The 15,015-nt window shown below is 29.1% G+C and overlaps 1 protein-coding gene across 1 annotated transcript; it reads left to right on the top strand.

The window, feature by feature from the left end:
• Window positions 1-9,329: 9,329 nt before the first annotated feature.
• LOC114188158 (uncharacterized protein At5g49945) lies at window positions 9,330-13,496 on the top strand. The gene is made up of 3 exons (XM_028076709.2): window positions 9,330-10,368; window positions 12,721-12,924; window positions 13,015-13,496. The coding sequence occupies exons 1-3, from the start codon at window positions 9,421-9,423 to the stop codon at window positions 13,243-13,245; spliced, it is 1,383 nt and encodes a 460-aa protein (XP_027932510.1). The 5' UTR covers window positions 9,330-9,420; the 3' UTR covers window positions 13,246-13,496.
• The last annotated feature ends 1,519 nt before the right edge of the window (window positions 13,497-15,015 follow it).

Below are 15,015 nucleotides of genomic sequence, written 5' to 3'. Positions count from 1 at the left end.
AAGACATGGATCATCTTATGTCGTTTTTTCAAGCCTAAGACAAATATACAATGTAATGTGTCGTTGTTCTTGAACATGACTGCCAAACTAACAACCAACAAACTAACTTTGATGTCAGAAAAATCATATTTTTCTTCTCCTCGATCTTCTCATTAAAATTAAAGTTTTGGTTTTTAATTCTTGGAACACATTTTATGCTTTCGTAGGGTTGGTGAATGGATGGTTTTGAATGATTAATCCGATCTTCCAAGTAACCGAATCAGCTTTAAGCTTTATATGGTCAAGTAATTGATGAACAAATGCTGCATTCAAAGATTTTATTTTCTTTTCAGTTATACCATATGTTCTTCTTTGATTCACAACACATTCTTTTTAGCAATTTTTTAAATTAGAATAATTATATTAAATGAAAGAGTTTTTGATCAAATATTTAAAAAAAAAATTAAGAAAAGGATTTTTATAACTTTTTGAATTTCTGCATATCTTCCTGTCAATCTTCTTGACGTTTATTTCTGAATTTAGTTTTAATACATAAAAATGTGAAATTGCTGTCAATCATCACTTTAATGCTAAACTAATATTTCTTCAAATTATGAATTTCAATCATCTTTTCTTTTTCAACTTATTTTCGACAGTATTTTTTTCCTAAATTGCTTTAAATTGAGCTGGCTGGAATTAGTATCTTATTTTGTGGATAAATATTATTTTTCATTATGCATTCGTAAAGTATTCAATTTGTTGTCCATGGATTTCACTTAAATCATACTATAAAACACGATTAAGGGATTAGATTTGGGCTTTCGTAAATGTTGTGGGTGTATAAAAGTTCTGATTATTAAATATAAGATTTTCAAGTGAAAAAGATTGAACAAAATCTTTTAGAAAAAAGTATAAAAAAGTTTATGACTATTATTTTTTATTTTATATAAATTTAATCTCTCTGTAAATATAAATCATATATATTTACAAATAAATAATATTGTTGAAGAAGTGAGAATGGATATTATATTCAATCATTCATATATATATATATATATATATATATATATATATATATATATATATATATATATATATATATATATATAATTTGATTTGAATAAGTAATCAATTGCAGTTTAGATACTCTTTTTAATTTTTTAGCGTTGTTTTGTATTGAGTATTGAAAATATATTGAGTATATATTTTTTTAATATTTTTAAAACATTAAAATCAATATCTACATGTGTATTTTAGAGGCACAAAGAAGAAAAAAATACATAAAATTCATGAAAAAATTCAAATTTTTTTGTCTATAATAAATCTTATATTTTTTCTTCTTGAGATTTGGAAGAGTTATGAAATCTAATTTAAGAAAGATGTTGGTTTGCAAGGTTAAATCTTTTAAAATTTCACTAGTTTAGTGTCAATATTTGTAGTATTCTAAATTTCATTAATTTTAATTTTTATTAAAAAATAAAGAATAAAAACATCCTTTTATAAAATAACGATACAATAAATTATGTCGATGAGTGGGACTGTCAAAATGGGTTGGAATCCGTAGTCAACCCGGCTCATCATGGGTTTGGACTGAGCTGGGTTGAAATTTTTTTACAAATTTCAATACGGTTTGATTTTTGACCCGACTCATCTAGAACCCGGTTCATCCGAGTTGAACTCATGGTGAACCGAGTTGGTGAGCCAACCCGTAGATAAAAGGGTCACACAAGTGTTTTTTATTAAGTTGAACTTTACATTTTGATCATGTTAGGTTTTTTTTAGCCAACACATAAATAATTTGTATTTTTTTTTATCTTTTGTATTTGGATTGTATTAAAGTTTATTTAGATTTTAATTAGAATTAGAATTTAGTTTTAACTAAAAATAAAAAAAATTGTATTTCTTTTTAATTAAGTTAATCCGTGAGCCAACCTGTTTAACCCGCCAACCCGTGGTGGACCAGGTCGGATTCAAATTTTTTTAACTTGTTAAAAAATAAGTCGGGTTGGATTAACTTACTAAATCATCAACCCATAATAAATTGAACCGAATTATCCATATTTACAACTCTATCAATAATTCATCCAAGGACTCAATTCTTAAGCAAGAAAGTTTATACATATTTAATTTAAGGGTTAAATATGTTTTTGGTCCCTCAAGTTTCAGTGAATTTTGGAATTAGTTCCTCATCAAAACTTTATACCAATTTAGTTCTTCGTCTTTCAAAATGCGTGAATTTAATCCTTTTAACTAAATTTTGTTAAGTTTATCTGACGTTTCAAGCACATTTCATGATAATATTTAAGTTAATATTGAAGTAAAAATGTGTAATTTAAATATTATCATAAAATGCGCTTAAAACGTCATATAAACTTAACAAAATTTGGTTATAAGGACTAAATTCATGCATTTTGAAAGATGAAGGACTAAATTGGTCAAAAATTTTGATAAGGAACTAATTCCAAATTTTACTAAAACTTGAAGGACAAAAACATATTTAACCCTTAATTTAATTAATATAATAATGAATTTAGTTGCTAAAACTGTCGCTTAAATTCGTACCTTTATAAAAATAAATAAAATCCACTAAAAAATTATGTCCACCATTTAATATACTCTCCACTTGTTATAAATATCACATGACACATCACATCACACGTGGATCATACCACTGTCATATCATTTGAGTGTTAAAATTATAATTCAAGGTAACTTAGTATTGGATTTTGCCTTAAAAAAACTAATTATTGTAATTTTAAACTGTAACACCCAAAATAAAAAAAAATTACATCAATTTCTTTAATATAATATATGAAAATATAAACAAATTGTTTTCAAATTTTTTTATAATGATATTTTAATCTACTTTTTTTTACCCACTTTTAATCTACCATTTTTATCATTCTTAAATTATCACATCACATCACTATAAAAAATTAAAATAAATAATTTAAAGGTGATGAAAGTGATGGGTTAAAAGTGAATAAAAAAAGTTGATTAAAATATCATTTTCCAATTTTTTTATACAATGTCTATATGAGGTTCTGTGTATACTATAATACGATATTTTCCCTTTCCGTATCAAAATACAATTAGAGAGACAACACATTAAAATTCATACCAGAAAATAATATTTTAATTATTAAAATATGTTGATAAAATTTTAAATAATATGCAGAAAATTCGTATAATATTTTTATTATTGTAATATATTGAAATAAAATTTGTGTATTAATGATACCACATTATGTAATATATATATATATATATATATATATATATATATATATATATATATATATATATATATATATTCAAACATATCAAATCAGTACTTAATATGTTTCTATTGTTTAGTAAGCATCCAAATCGTTATATTGGAAATCACATTTTGGTTGGCATGGAAAATATGTAATGGAAATATAACTTATAAGATATAAATATCATCAAACTATGAGAGAATATTTAAAGATCTTATATTAATTAAAAAATATGACCGAATAAAATATATCGATTTTTTTTCACATGATACTTTATGTATGCGATTCAAATTATAGTTAGAAATTTAGATATCCCATAACGCACATTCCATAATTAAATATTTACATTATTTAACATAATTATTAAAAATATAACGGTCAATTAAAAATTACATAATGTAAAAATAAATAAAATAAACAAAATACAAGAAAAAAAATCATAGTACTAAATCTTTGCGGTATTATCATTGAATAACCTATAAAATAAATTTCATATTTTCTTCAATCATAAATATTATCGCTGTATGTATAGTGTTATCCACATTACATTAACATGTACAAAATATTTTCTCTTATAAAATTAATAATAAACTATGTACAACACGATTATTCGAATTATAGGAATAATAAATAAAATTTAAGCTTTTAGTTTTTTTTTTGTGAAATAACTTAACAAAGTAATGATTTGATGAGAAAAAGTGGCACAAAAACTCTCCATTTAAAAATAGTTAGCAAAATTTGGCTAGAAACTCTTTTATCAACATTGCCTCTTGATCGCTTTCAGGGTTTAATTCCATTAAAGTTTAACTCTCACAATTACCAATTTATTTCTAAAGTATATAAATGAAATTAGCGTATGTTATATTAATCATTGTTTTTCTTAAGAAATTATAATTATTTTGTTGACGCTGAATATTTGTATTTTAGAATTGCAGATCACGTGTAAAGTTATTGGTCATTAGAGATGGCAAATAAACCCGTGCCCGTGGGTATCACCCGTCCCCGTTTTGACGGGAATCCCCGCTTTGACTGGGTATGGGTATGGGTAATACCCGAAATTTTCAACTGGGGATGGGGATGGGGATATATATATACCCGCCCAAATACCCGTCCCCGCTTAAATTACAAAACTATTTATAATTTATTAAATAATCTAAAAAATATATATAAATAAATAATATATTTACACATAAAATATAATATAATATAATATAATATAATATAATATAGTATATATACATATAAATAAAATATACTTTTATATATATATATATATATATATATATATATATATTTACACATATACATGTAATATAATATAATATAATATAATATACATATAATATATTTACATAATAATATAATATAATATATATAATATATACGTATAAAACAAATTAATCATTTAACTAGTGAGATCTTTTATAAACAAATTTATAACATTACAAATTTATAAAAATTTAAAAGAAATATATATATATATATATATATATATATATATATATATATATATATAAAAGCATAAAATATCTACGCATATACATATAATATATATACATAATAATATAATATATATTATTATATTTATATTATTATATAATATAATATAATATATACTTAAAATAAATATATATCTAAATATATATATATATATATATATATATATATATATATATATATATAAATAAGATATCCACACATATAATATATATACATAGTAATAATAATATAATATATAATATAATATAATATATATAAATAATTATATATATATATAAACATAAGATATCCACACATATAATATATATATATACATAATAATATAATATATAATATAATATAATATAATATAATATATATATATATATATATATATATATATATATATATATATATATATAACATATTTCTCATTCTCTTTGTTTTTTGTTATACACTTTGTTTACTCTCTCAATTGTCTGGTTTGTTTTTCAAGATTTAATTTTGAAGGTAATTTTTCTTCTTCTTATTACATAATTTTTACTCTCTGTACATGGTTATGTTCAAATAGGTGTTCCTCAATTTCATTCTATGAAATAATTTTTAGGTTACACATTTGATTATCTTTATTTATTTATTTATTTTCATGAAAATGTTTGACTCTTATTTTGTAGCTCTTCTTTTTATTACTTTGGTTATACACTTTTTTACTCTCTTTTAATTGTTTGGCTTGTTCTTTAAGGTTTAAGCAGATCTTCAAGGTACTTTTCCTTTTATCATAATCTTAATTATACATTTTTTTTTCCGTTATGTTATGTTCAAATGGATATTCTCAAATTTGGGTCACACATTTAATTATCTTTACTCCTTTATGATAATTTTATTTATTTTTTATTTTTTGTTTCATGATAATGTTTAATTCTCAATTTTAAGTGCTCAATTGCATAAATCCTTAATTTAATTCAAGATCAAAAGATGAAGAATCTATGTTTAAATTTGAATTATTATTAATTTAATTTTGTTATTTGTGCTATTTCGTTTAAGTGGTATAATATAAATTTTTAATAGTATAAAAAATATTTGAAATATTTTTAAACTTGATTATTGGTTTTCCTTTTATATTTTGTTAAAAAAGAAATTAACCTTTTTACTTTGTTTGATTTTTTTTTGTTACGTATGTTAGTTTCTAGAGAAAATGAGCACAGGAGATCAAGATTTGCAGGTACCAAGTCCACCACAGTGTTCACAACAACCAACTCCCTTTCAAAGTTCCAATAATGACAGTCAATCTTCATTGAATCCATCTACGCAAACACCTTCAGAAGTTCATGATGAAATACATTCAACAACACAAGTAGAGCCTGAGAAAGGGAAATTGAAAAGTGTTGTGTGGGAACACTTTGAAAAGATAAAAGTTGAAGGAAAAGGGGGACAAAAAACACTTTTTTCTAAGATTTCAAGTGGCAAAAAGGAATTGGCTTGTGGAGCTTATAATGAAGAAAATGCCAAGAGGGAACTTGCAACAATGATTATATTGCATGAATATCCATTGTCAATAGTGGACCATATTGATTTTATTAGATTCGTGACAACAATTCAACCATTATTTCAACTTCCTTCACGAAATACGATAAAGAAAGAGATACTCGGCATCTATGAACATGAAAAACAAGTTGTTATGAAGTTGATAGATACAAATAAAGGAAGAATAGCAATTACATCGGATATGTGGACTGCAAGCAATCAAAAGAAAGGGTATATGTCTATCATAGCTCACTATATTGATGACAATTGGACATTGCAAAATATAATTTTGAGGTACACCTTTTTTAATTTATAAATTTTCCAGTAATTTTTTTATGCACCTCTAGAAAGATTATATGTCTTACAAAATATTGCTTAATTTATAGGTTCATTTATGTTCCCGCACCTCACACAGCTGATCGACTTTGCAATGTATTAGTTGATTGTTTGTTCGATTGGAATATTGATACAAAATTGTCTACTATCACTTTAGACAACTGCAGCACAAATGATAACATGATTGAAAAAATTAAGGATAAGTTGAAGTTGGACACACTCATTAAGAAAGGGTCTTTGCTTCATATGCGTTGTTCAGCACATATCCTTAATTTGATTGTGAAAGAAGGGTTAGCCGTCCTAAAAGAAGGGGTGGAAAAAATTCGAGAAAGTGTAGCATATTGGACAACAACTCCTAAAAGAATGGAAAAATTTGAGGAAACAGCTAGACAATTGCGAATTTCTTTCACTAAAAAGTTAAGTTTGAATTGCCCAACTAGATGGAATTCTACTTACAAGATGCTTGATATTGCCATATGTTATAAGGATGTGTTTTTTAGGTTAAAGCAACGTGAAGCTCAATACACTTCTTTGCCAACTGATATGCAGTAGGAATTTGCAAAGGATGTTTGTCGAAGGCTAAAATTATTTAATGACATCACAAAAATCATTTCTGGCTCCAAATACCCAACTGCCAACATCTTTTTCCCAAAGATTTGTGAGATCAAGATTGCAATAAATGATTGGGTTAAATCTCCTGAGATAACCATTCAAAATATGGCAATACAAATGTTAAAGAAATTTGAAAGTTACTGGAGTGTTATTCATGATATATTGGCAATTGCTTCAGTTTTAGATCCAAGGTACAAGATGGACATGTTAGAATATTATTTTTATAAATTGTATGGTAATGATTTTGATCTGAAACTTAGTAGGATTCGTCAAATGTGCTATGATTTGGTTTTGGAATATCAATCAAAAAAGAATGAAACTTCTTCTTATAGAGCTACATCATTGGAGTTGGGAAAGGATGTTGATAATGATGCGAATGAATTTTTAGAGTTTATGGCAAAAAAGAAAAAATCTAGAACTACAGTTATGAAAACAGAGTTGGATTATTACTTGGAAGAAGATAATTTGCCGGTTACACAAGAATTTGATATCCTATCATGGTGGAAAACAAATGGGTTAAAGTTTCCAACCCTTCAAGCAATTGCAAGGGATGTTTTAGCTATTCCAATAACAACTGTAGCTTCTGAATCTGCTTTTAGTACTGGTGGTCAGATATTAACTTCTCACCGTAGTCGACTTCATCATATTACTATAGAGGCTTTGATGTGTACAAGAAGTTGGATATGGAACTCAAACCATCTAGGTAAGTTACTCAAATTTATTAATATTTTTTGTTAGTATTTTTTGTGAATTCTCATCTAATATTCTACATTTGGTGTTTGTAGGTGTTAAAAAATTAAAAGGAAAAGATGTTCTCATGAGTGAAAATGAATCTGATGAAGAAGGTATATTATATTCTAGTAATTAAAATTTTCAATTTCAATTATTATATCATATCTAATTTTTCATTTTTTTTTCTATGTGTAGGTGGATCGAATGCAAATGAAACCACTGATCATTTGTAAAATTAATAAATATTTTGGTTATTATAAAATTTTAGTAATGTGTAATTTTTTAGCTTTTATATAATTATTTGAATTTTATTTAGTTGTTATTTGATACTTTAATTTGAGATTTATACTATTATAATATTTTTCTTAATATTTGACATCATGAAAATCAAAAAGAGTATGTTATTTTAATATTGAATATTTTGATAGTATCATGATTCCGTTGGTGTGATTTTTAAATTTTTTTTATAAAAAATATTTAATTGATATATGGAACAATAAAAAAATGGGTATGGGTATGGGTATAAGAAAATACCCGTTACCCGGTGGGGATGGGGATGAGTCAAAAGTTGTATACCCGTTGGGTTTGGGGATGGGGATAAATTTTTATTATGGAGATGGGGATGAGATCATGATACCCGTACCCGCCCCGCCCCGTTGCCATCCCTATTGGTCATGCCTAGAACTTAAAGAGTAAAAGAAGAGAATTTTGTCGATAAGATAAAATATTATATGCTAAATAAAATATACTAGAATAAATGATTCAGTAATTTAAAATTTTTGCATCTTTTTCTTTACTGTAGCTTCCTATATACATTTGTTATAATTGGTGTAGAATTATAACTTATTCATTGATTTTATTTACAAAATCTATCTTTTTATTACAATTTTATATATTATTTTTATCTCGAGGATATTTATAGTTTACTCATATCAAAATTTTAAGAAATCCAATCGTAATACTTTAAACCACTCTACGACTCAATTTTTTTTGTTGTTGAAAAAAATAACGAAATAACCAAAGATTTTTTTAATTAACTAATATCTATAAATTTAAAATAAAGTGATATGGTGTTGGAATTTGAAGAATTAGAATAACATCAGATTATGATTTAGATGGAGTAACAAATATCAATTTTTTTTAACAAATTTTAAAACTAGAATAGAAATAAATGATATTTTGTAATATATGTTTTGACTGAAAGTTGAGGTATTTGCATGTATAAGAAAGTTTATGAAATAATTGTGGTAAGGAGATTACAGTAAATAATCTATTTGAATTTAATTAGCCCTTAACACGGAATTAGGAGTGTAAAATGAATGAAATTGGGTTTTAGGCAATCTTAACAAACCTAAACACGAGTTATGAAATATGATATATGAAATAAGAGATATGAGATATGAAATATTATGAAGTAGGAATTACTTATATGCATTTAGTTTTGTTGGGTTGCATCTGAGCTTCACAACAGAACACAACACACCTCACACAATCGTCAATGGCTAATTCAACTCTCTCATATCTCTTTCTCGCTCTTCTCTGCGTTCACTCGATCTTCCTCGTCTTTGCGTATGCTGATTCCCATTTCGAAGGCTTCGAAGCCGAAGATGACGATGAAATCGAAGACGCTTCTATCGATCCCGCGTCTCTCCGATCACCGCCACTCTCCGACCCCACTCCACTCGCCACCGATCCAACTCCCCAACCTCCACCCTCCGATCTCCCCAAGTCCCCTCCCGCTACCACCACCACCACCTTCGATTTTTGGGACGACGACGAATTCGAGGGCGTTCCAGTCGAACACGCCGCCCCCGAACCTCCCTCCGACCCCAAATCCACTGAAAACGCCACAGCCGCCCAAACCCCTCCAATCCCTAATTCTCCCCGCTCCTTCACTGTCGAGATCCTCTGCGGATCCTTTCTCATCATGTTCGCCATCAATTACTTCACCGGCAAGCGCGAGAACGAGAACATCGCGCTCTCCTGGGCTGCGCAGTTCGCGGCCAAGGACTCTATCTTCGAGAAGAATTTCAGCCTTCTAGGGATCGGCGACGGTGGCGACGATGCGCCCTTGCTGCTGAAGGAGGGGCAGACGACGTTCAAGTTCTACGCGAGCGGGAGAAGGTACTGCCAGGGGCTGTTGGCGACGCTCGAGTTGAAAAGCAGGCACGATCTCATCGCGAGGATCTACAACATGATTGTGCCCTGCAGGGACGAGATCGCGTTCGAGGTGTACATGAACGACGACGCCATGGATCATGTGGTTTTCGCAATGGCCAAGAAGAAGGCTGCCAAGGCCATGCACAAGGATGTGAGGGATTTGCAGAGGTTCGGCAGCGTTCTCTCCCCTCCCACTTCCAGGAAGTGGGTTGCTGATGACCTCGCTGTTATCTCTGAATCCAAGGAAGTCGCTGCTGATTTGATCACCGATGCCGTCATTGATCAGGTTCCCTTCTCTTCTTTCAATTACCAATTTTCTTCTCATGCTATTTTATGGTTAATATCTGTTTTTCAATCTTATTTCAATAAGGTTTGTAGATAGGCGTTGTTTAATCTTCATAGTTATGCTTTAGAATAGTCTTTGTTTGATAACTCTTATTGAATAAATGCTCAATTACTTTGTTTATGTAAACTCGTCCTTAGAAACTTCACAGGCGATGAAGCTTTCATGTGATAAATTCTTACTAAATTAAGTGCTTTATTAGCTTTTTATCCTTGTGTGCCCCATTATTAGAAGCTTAACTGAGTATGAAGGTCAGTTGTCACAGGTAGCACCATCTTTCTAGTTTCTAGCTTCACCGGGAGATTGAATTGCATAGAGAGAAAGGGGTAGAAATAGATTCTGCTGGTTGGTTTTGTCTTGAGCTATTTATAACTCCGTGTCTGTAGAATGAATTTTCTCTCACTTTCCTATTGATACTACCGAAAATCATGCACCCTTTCTTAAAACCAAGGTCCAAAGGCTGTAGAACATTATATATTATTGTTTAAAATACTACCTTTTCCATCCAACATATAACCTATTTATGTTAGACTTCCCCTCAGGATTCCCACCAGGCATCATTTTCGCTGTCTCTCTGTTTTTTTTTCTCCTCACTAACTGTTGGCAATAGTAATTATATGAAGAGCTAGAGCTATCTTTGAGTTTGCTGCTAATCTATCCTTTAGAACAAGGTGAAAGTCTGAGTTTCAAGGCTGTTAAAATGATGAAGGTTTAGATATTGGATATAGAATAGAGAGAAGGAAGACTTTGTATGATAGAATTGTACTGCGTTGACGTGGATACTAAACTTATAGCACCAACTCTTGTTTATACTAATCGTAGTCCTAATTAATTATGAATACAAATTATAAGATAAATAAACATGCCAACCAATCCCGAGTGATATTTCGAAATAGGAGAACTAATCCTAATGGATAATTTAAGATCCTCTAATATGTGATATTTTTATATATTCTACCGAGGGAAGGTTTATGCTTCACCGCAACATGCAGCTAAGGATGGTGATTGGCGATGCCTAAGAACTATGTGTATCTTCACTTTGGTGATCCAGAGATTTTGGGGACTAGTAGATCTGTGTATTGCTGTTTTTTAGGTTGGTGGTCCTGTAGGAAAACTTGCCTGAATTTTTTCTGTTGGTGTCATCAATTACAGGAGAAGTCTAAAGGATGTTGGAAACGTCCAATGTTTGTTTTCCCTCTCATTTTTTGGTTTTAAAAACTGTTTTCTAGAAAAAAAAATATTCTACTCAGTATCAGTAATCTATTTCTCACCCAATTTTAGAAGGTAAAATGTCAAACCAAAGGAAATTAAGTCTATTATCCACACCAATGTTAGCAAAAGCATCAACGCACATCCAACTTCAGGCATAATCTACTCAACCTGTTTAGCTCTAATACCTTTGGAAGTTCTAGTATGAACACTAATAAATCTCAAAATACAAAGGTTAATCACATCATTATTCATATACTTAGTTAACCTTTTACCTGCCATCTGAACATTCCATTGTACCAAAAGAAGAGCAGAATGAAAAAGAATATATTTTTTTGAATTTCATATGATTCCTAGCTTTCCAAATAATCCAAATAATAGAAGTGATAGCAACAAGCTGAATATTGCACACAATAGGAATAACTTTTTCAGAAATAAAAGAAAGACAATCATCAATTGAAGAACAGGAAAAGTTAGGGAAAGCAGAAGCTATATGCGTATGTGTGTACATTATAATGTATGTTTCAATCGTAAAGCATTAACCGTATTTTATTCTAATCACAACACAATCCTCAGTCCTAACTAATTGGGGTAGCAAATCATAAGATAAGGATATATAACTTGATCATACAAGATAATGGGAAGTAGGAAACTCAATTTAAATATAATATAATATAATATCCTTTTGGAATTTGTTATCTCATTAAATTGGCATATATTTTGGTCAGTTGTGTCACTTGTTGAGATGAAGATTATGAAAACAGTAATATGACTAATAATAATTATATACTCAATGATTTTACGAGGAGCCTTATTTATCATGTTCAAAACTTTGTGGTTGATTGTCTGATATAAGTTAGCATCCTCCTTGGTTCTCCTGGTTGATAGTGTGCTTTTTGCTTACATATTCCTTTGATGCCCTGTGTGTGAAGTGATCATGCACCGGTGTTTCAATTTGCTGTTATGTAGCTTGATTACATTTGGCTTCATTTAATGTTTTCAAGCCTTTACGCAAAATAAGGGTGTTGTTTCATATCCTGTTAAGTTTATTTATTGGACTCAAAATCAGATATTGTTATACTGCAGGTTTTTGGTGAGAAAGCTTTTGAAAAATTTGGAAAAAGTTTAATTTCATTGCATTTCTCCGATCAGCACCCTGGTATACACAAGAAGGTATTGTTGTTCAAGTTTGTGCTTCCTGCTGCCAAGAACATGGCTGACATGACTCGGCTGGTGGCTCTCGTTCCGTATTATATTGACTTGATCGGAAGATATAAATTAAGTTCACAGGTGGGTTATTCATGCTACCAATGTATGGTTGGGTTGTAGGTGATGAAGTTTTTATGGTTGGTCCTTAAGTGAGTGGTGTTGATGTTTCAGGCTCGGTCAAAGACAGAGGGTGCACGACAAAAGGCTGCTCTGGAGGCACAGAAAGAACTCCGAAATGCCCAACAAGAGGCCATGCAGAGAAGAAAGGCGGAGAGGAAAAAGATGATGGAGGAGGCTGAGGCAAAGCTGAGTGCAGAGGCTATTAGAAAGAAAGAAGCAAAAGAGCGTGCTCGTCAAATGAAGAAGTCGATGCCAAGGATGAAAATGGCCCGTGGTGCGTAATTCTTGAATTTAAAGGATGATGAGTTTAAGGCCTTAATTAATGTTTGAATGTTGGGGGACCCTCTGCCTTTTGTAGAATTTACGGCAATGTACCTTTTTAGTTGGCATTTCCTCCTAAACTAGCTGGCTAGATAGGCCTCTCCACGTCTTAGGTGGATTTTGAATGTACCAAAATTTCCATTTTATTTTAGAGACATTTATTTACGACTTCTTCATAACCTCTTGATAACAAGTTAAATCTATTTATTCTACCTCCTTGTTTTTTACTTTTATTTTAACTTTCTTTTTCATCTTTTATAAGTGGTGCTTAGGGAGTGCTATTGCACCTGTCTTTTACTCATGTTTGAAAAACAAAAATTGCTATTGTCCTTTTACTTCACAAACAGTTTCCATTCCCACTCTATTAATTCAAAGTCATTTTCACCATTGGATGAAAGGATGTAGTTAGTTTTTTATGCTGTGTGCAGTAGATATGACATGGAAAAATAGTTGTTTGCAGATTCATATACGCAGATTATTATGTCCCTTTCTTATGTTTTGGTATTAAATGAATACGCATTTGATTAATCAGTTGGTTGAGATTATACGCGAGACATTTAAGCATTTGTGCATCACTTTCAATTTTGCACAAGCTGGGCTTGATGAGGTGGAGTTAGAAATTTGATGGGATGTAGGAAGCGTTTGCCCAGCCACTTTGATGTTTATATTTTAATACTTTTAAAGTTAGATATAGTATTATTTAGAACTTGCTTCATTTGGTATTGTTTCATTTGCCATTACCAAAATTAAGTTTTATGGTTCTATATCCATTTTATTATTTCTTGTTTGTTTTAAAAATATTAAATTATGCATCTCTTTCCCCTTTTTTTTTTTCAAATTACAATTACGCCTCTAGTTTTTCTGTTAAACTCTACCCAAATTTCTTGTTTGTTTCAAAAATACTAAATTAAAAACACCACTTCAAATACAATCTATTTTAAAAATAATAATTACTGAACGCAAGTCAATCGATTTTTTAGCTTCAAAAATAAATTAGAAACTCAACATAAACATATTTTTGTGTATGTATACACATACATCAAATTAAATTATAATACTTTCATTATATGCTAGTGAAAAAAACGAATCTTTAACTATTAGATGGTTAAATAATACATTTACGTTTTTTCTAAAGTAAGTGTACGGTTATTAGTTTATTTTTTTAAAATTCGTATATGTTTGTGATCAGTATTAAGTTATTCTCTTCACTTAATACATCATTTACACAGAGAAGAAAATATGATTACTTTATTTAATTTTAGATGAATCAGTTTTTAGAAATGGCAGATTAATAGAATGACACCCCTAAGTTTGATTTTGAATTGATGATTGAGTTTAAGTATTGTTTTTTATTTTCTCACTGCTATTATATTTAAAGCATTTTAGGTCAATATTTATTTTTTATTTTTATTTTCTACATATACATGTATCTGGACAAGTTTAGTCGGCATGCATATACATGTATTTAGGTATAGTCGGTCACTAAACTAAAGTACATCATTAGTATTTCATATTAACATTTTGTAGGGGAATGAAACAATACTTACTTGCTAAAATTATAAAGAAAATTAATATTATATACTATAAACTCAAATTATAAAGTATTAAGCACAACCTTTTCTTACTTGAGATACTTTACTAAAAGTTCTCAAATAATTAAAGGATATGTTGCACTCAATGTATAAGTTTGACTTCAAATATTATATATATGTTAAATAATAATAAAAATTA

Source organism: Vigna unguiculata, chromosome 6, assembly GCF_037176805.1.
Source record: "Vigna unguiculata cultivar grain cowpea cultivar isolate G323 ecotype 2 chromosome 6, ASM3717680v1, whole genome shotgun sequence".
In the NCBI taxonomy this organism is placed as follows: Eukaryota; Viridiplantae; Streptophyta; class Magnoliopsida; order Fabales; family Fabaceae; genus Vigna; species Vigna unguiculata.
The sequence above is the reverse complement of the archived record's forward strand: the minus strand, read 5'-3'. Positions and strand labels throughout refer to the sequence as shown.

Excerpts from the sequence above, each read along its gene's own strand:
- LOC114188158 (XM_028076709.2), top strand. The coding sequence starts at position 9,421 with ATGGCTAATTCAACTCTCTCATATCTCTTTCTCGCTCTTCTCTGCGTT. Across the intron at positions 10,369-12,720 it reads CCGATGCCGTCATTGATCAG|GTTTTTGGTGAGAAAGCTTT; the intron begins GTTCCCTTCTCT and ends GTTATACTGCAG. Across the intron at positions 12,925-13,014 it reads GATATAAATTAAGTTCACAG|GCTCGGTCAAAGACAGAGGG; the intron begins GTGGGTTATTCA and ends TTGATGTTTCAG.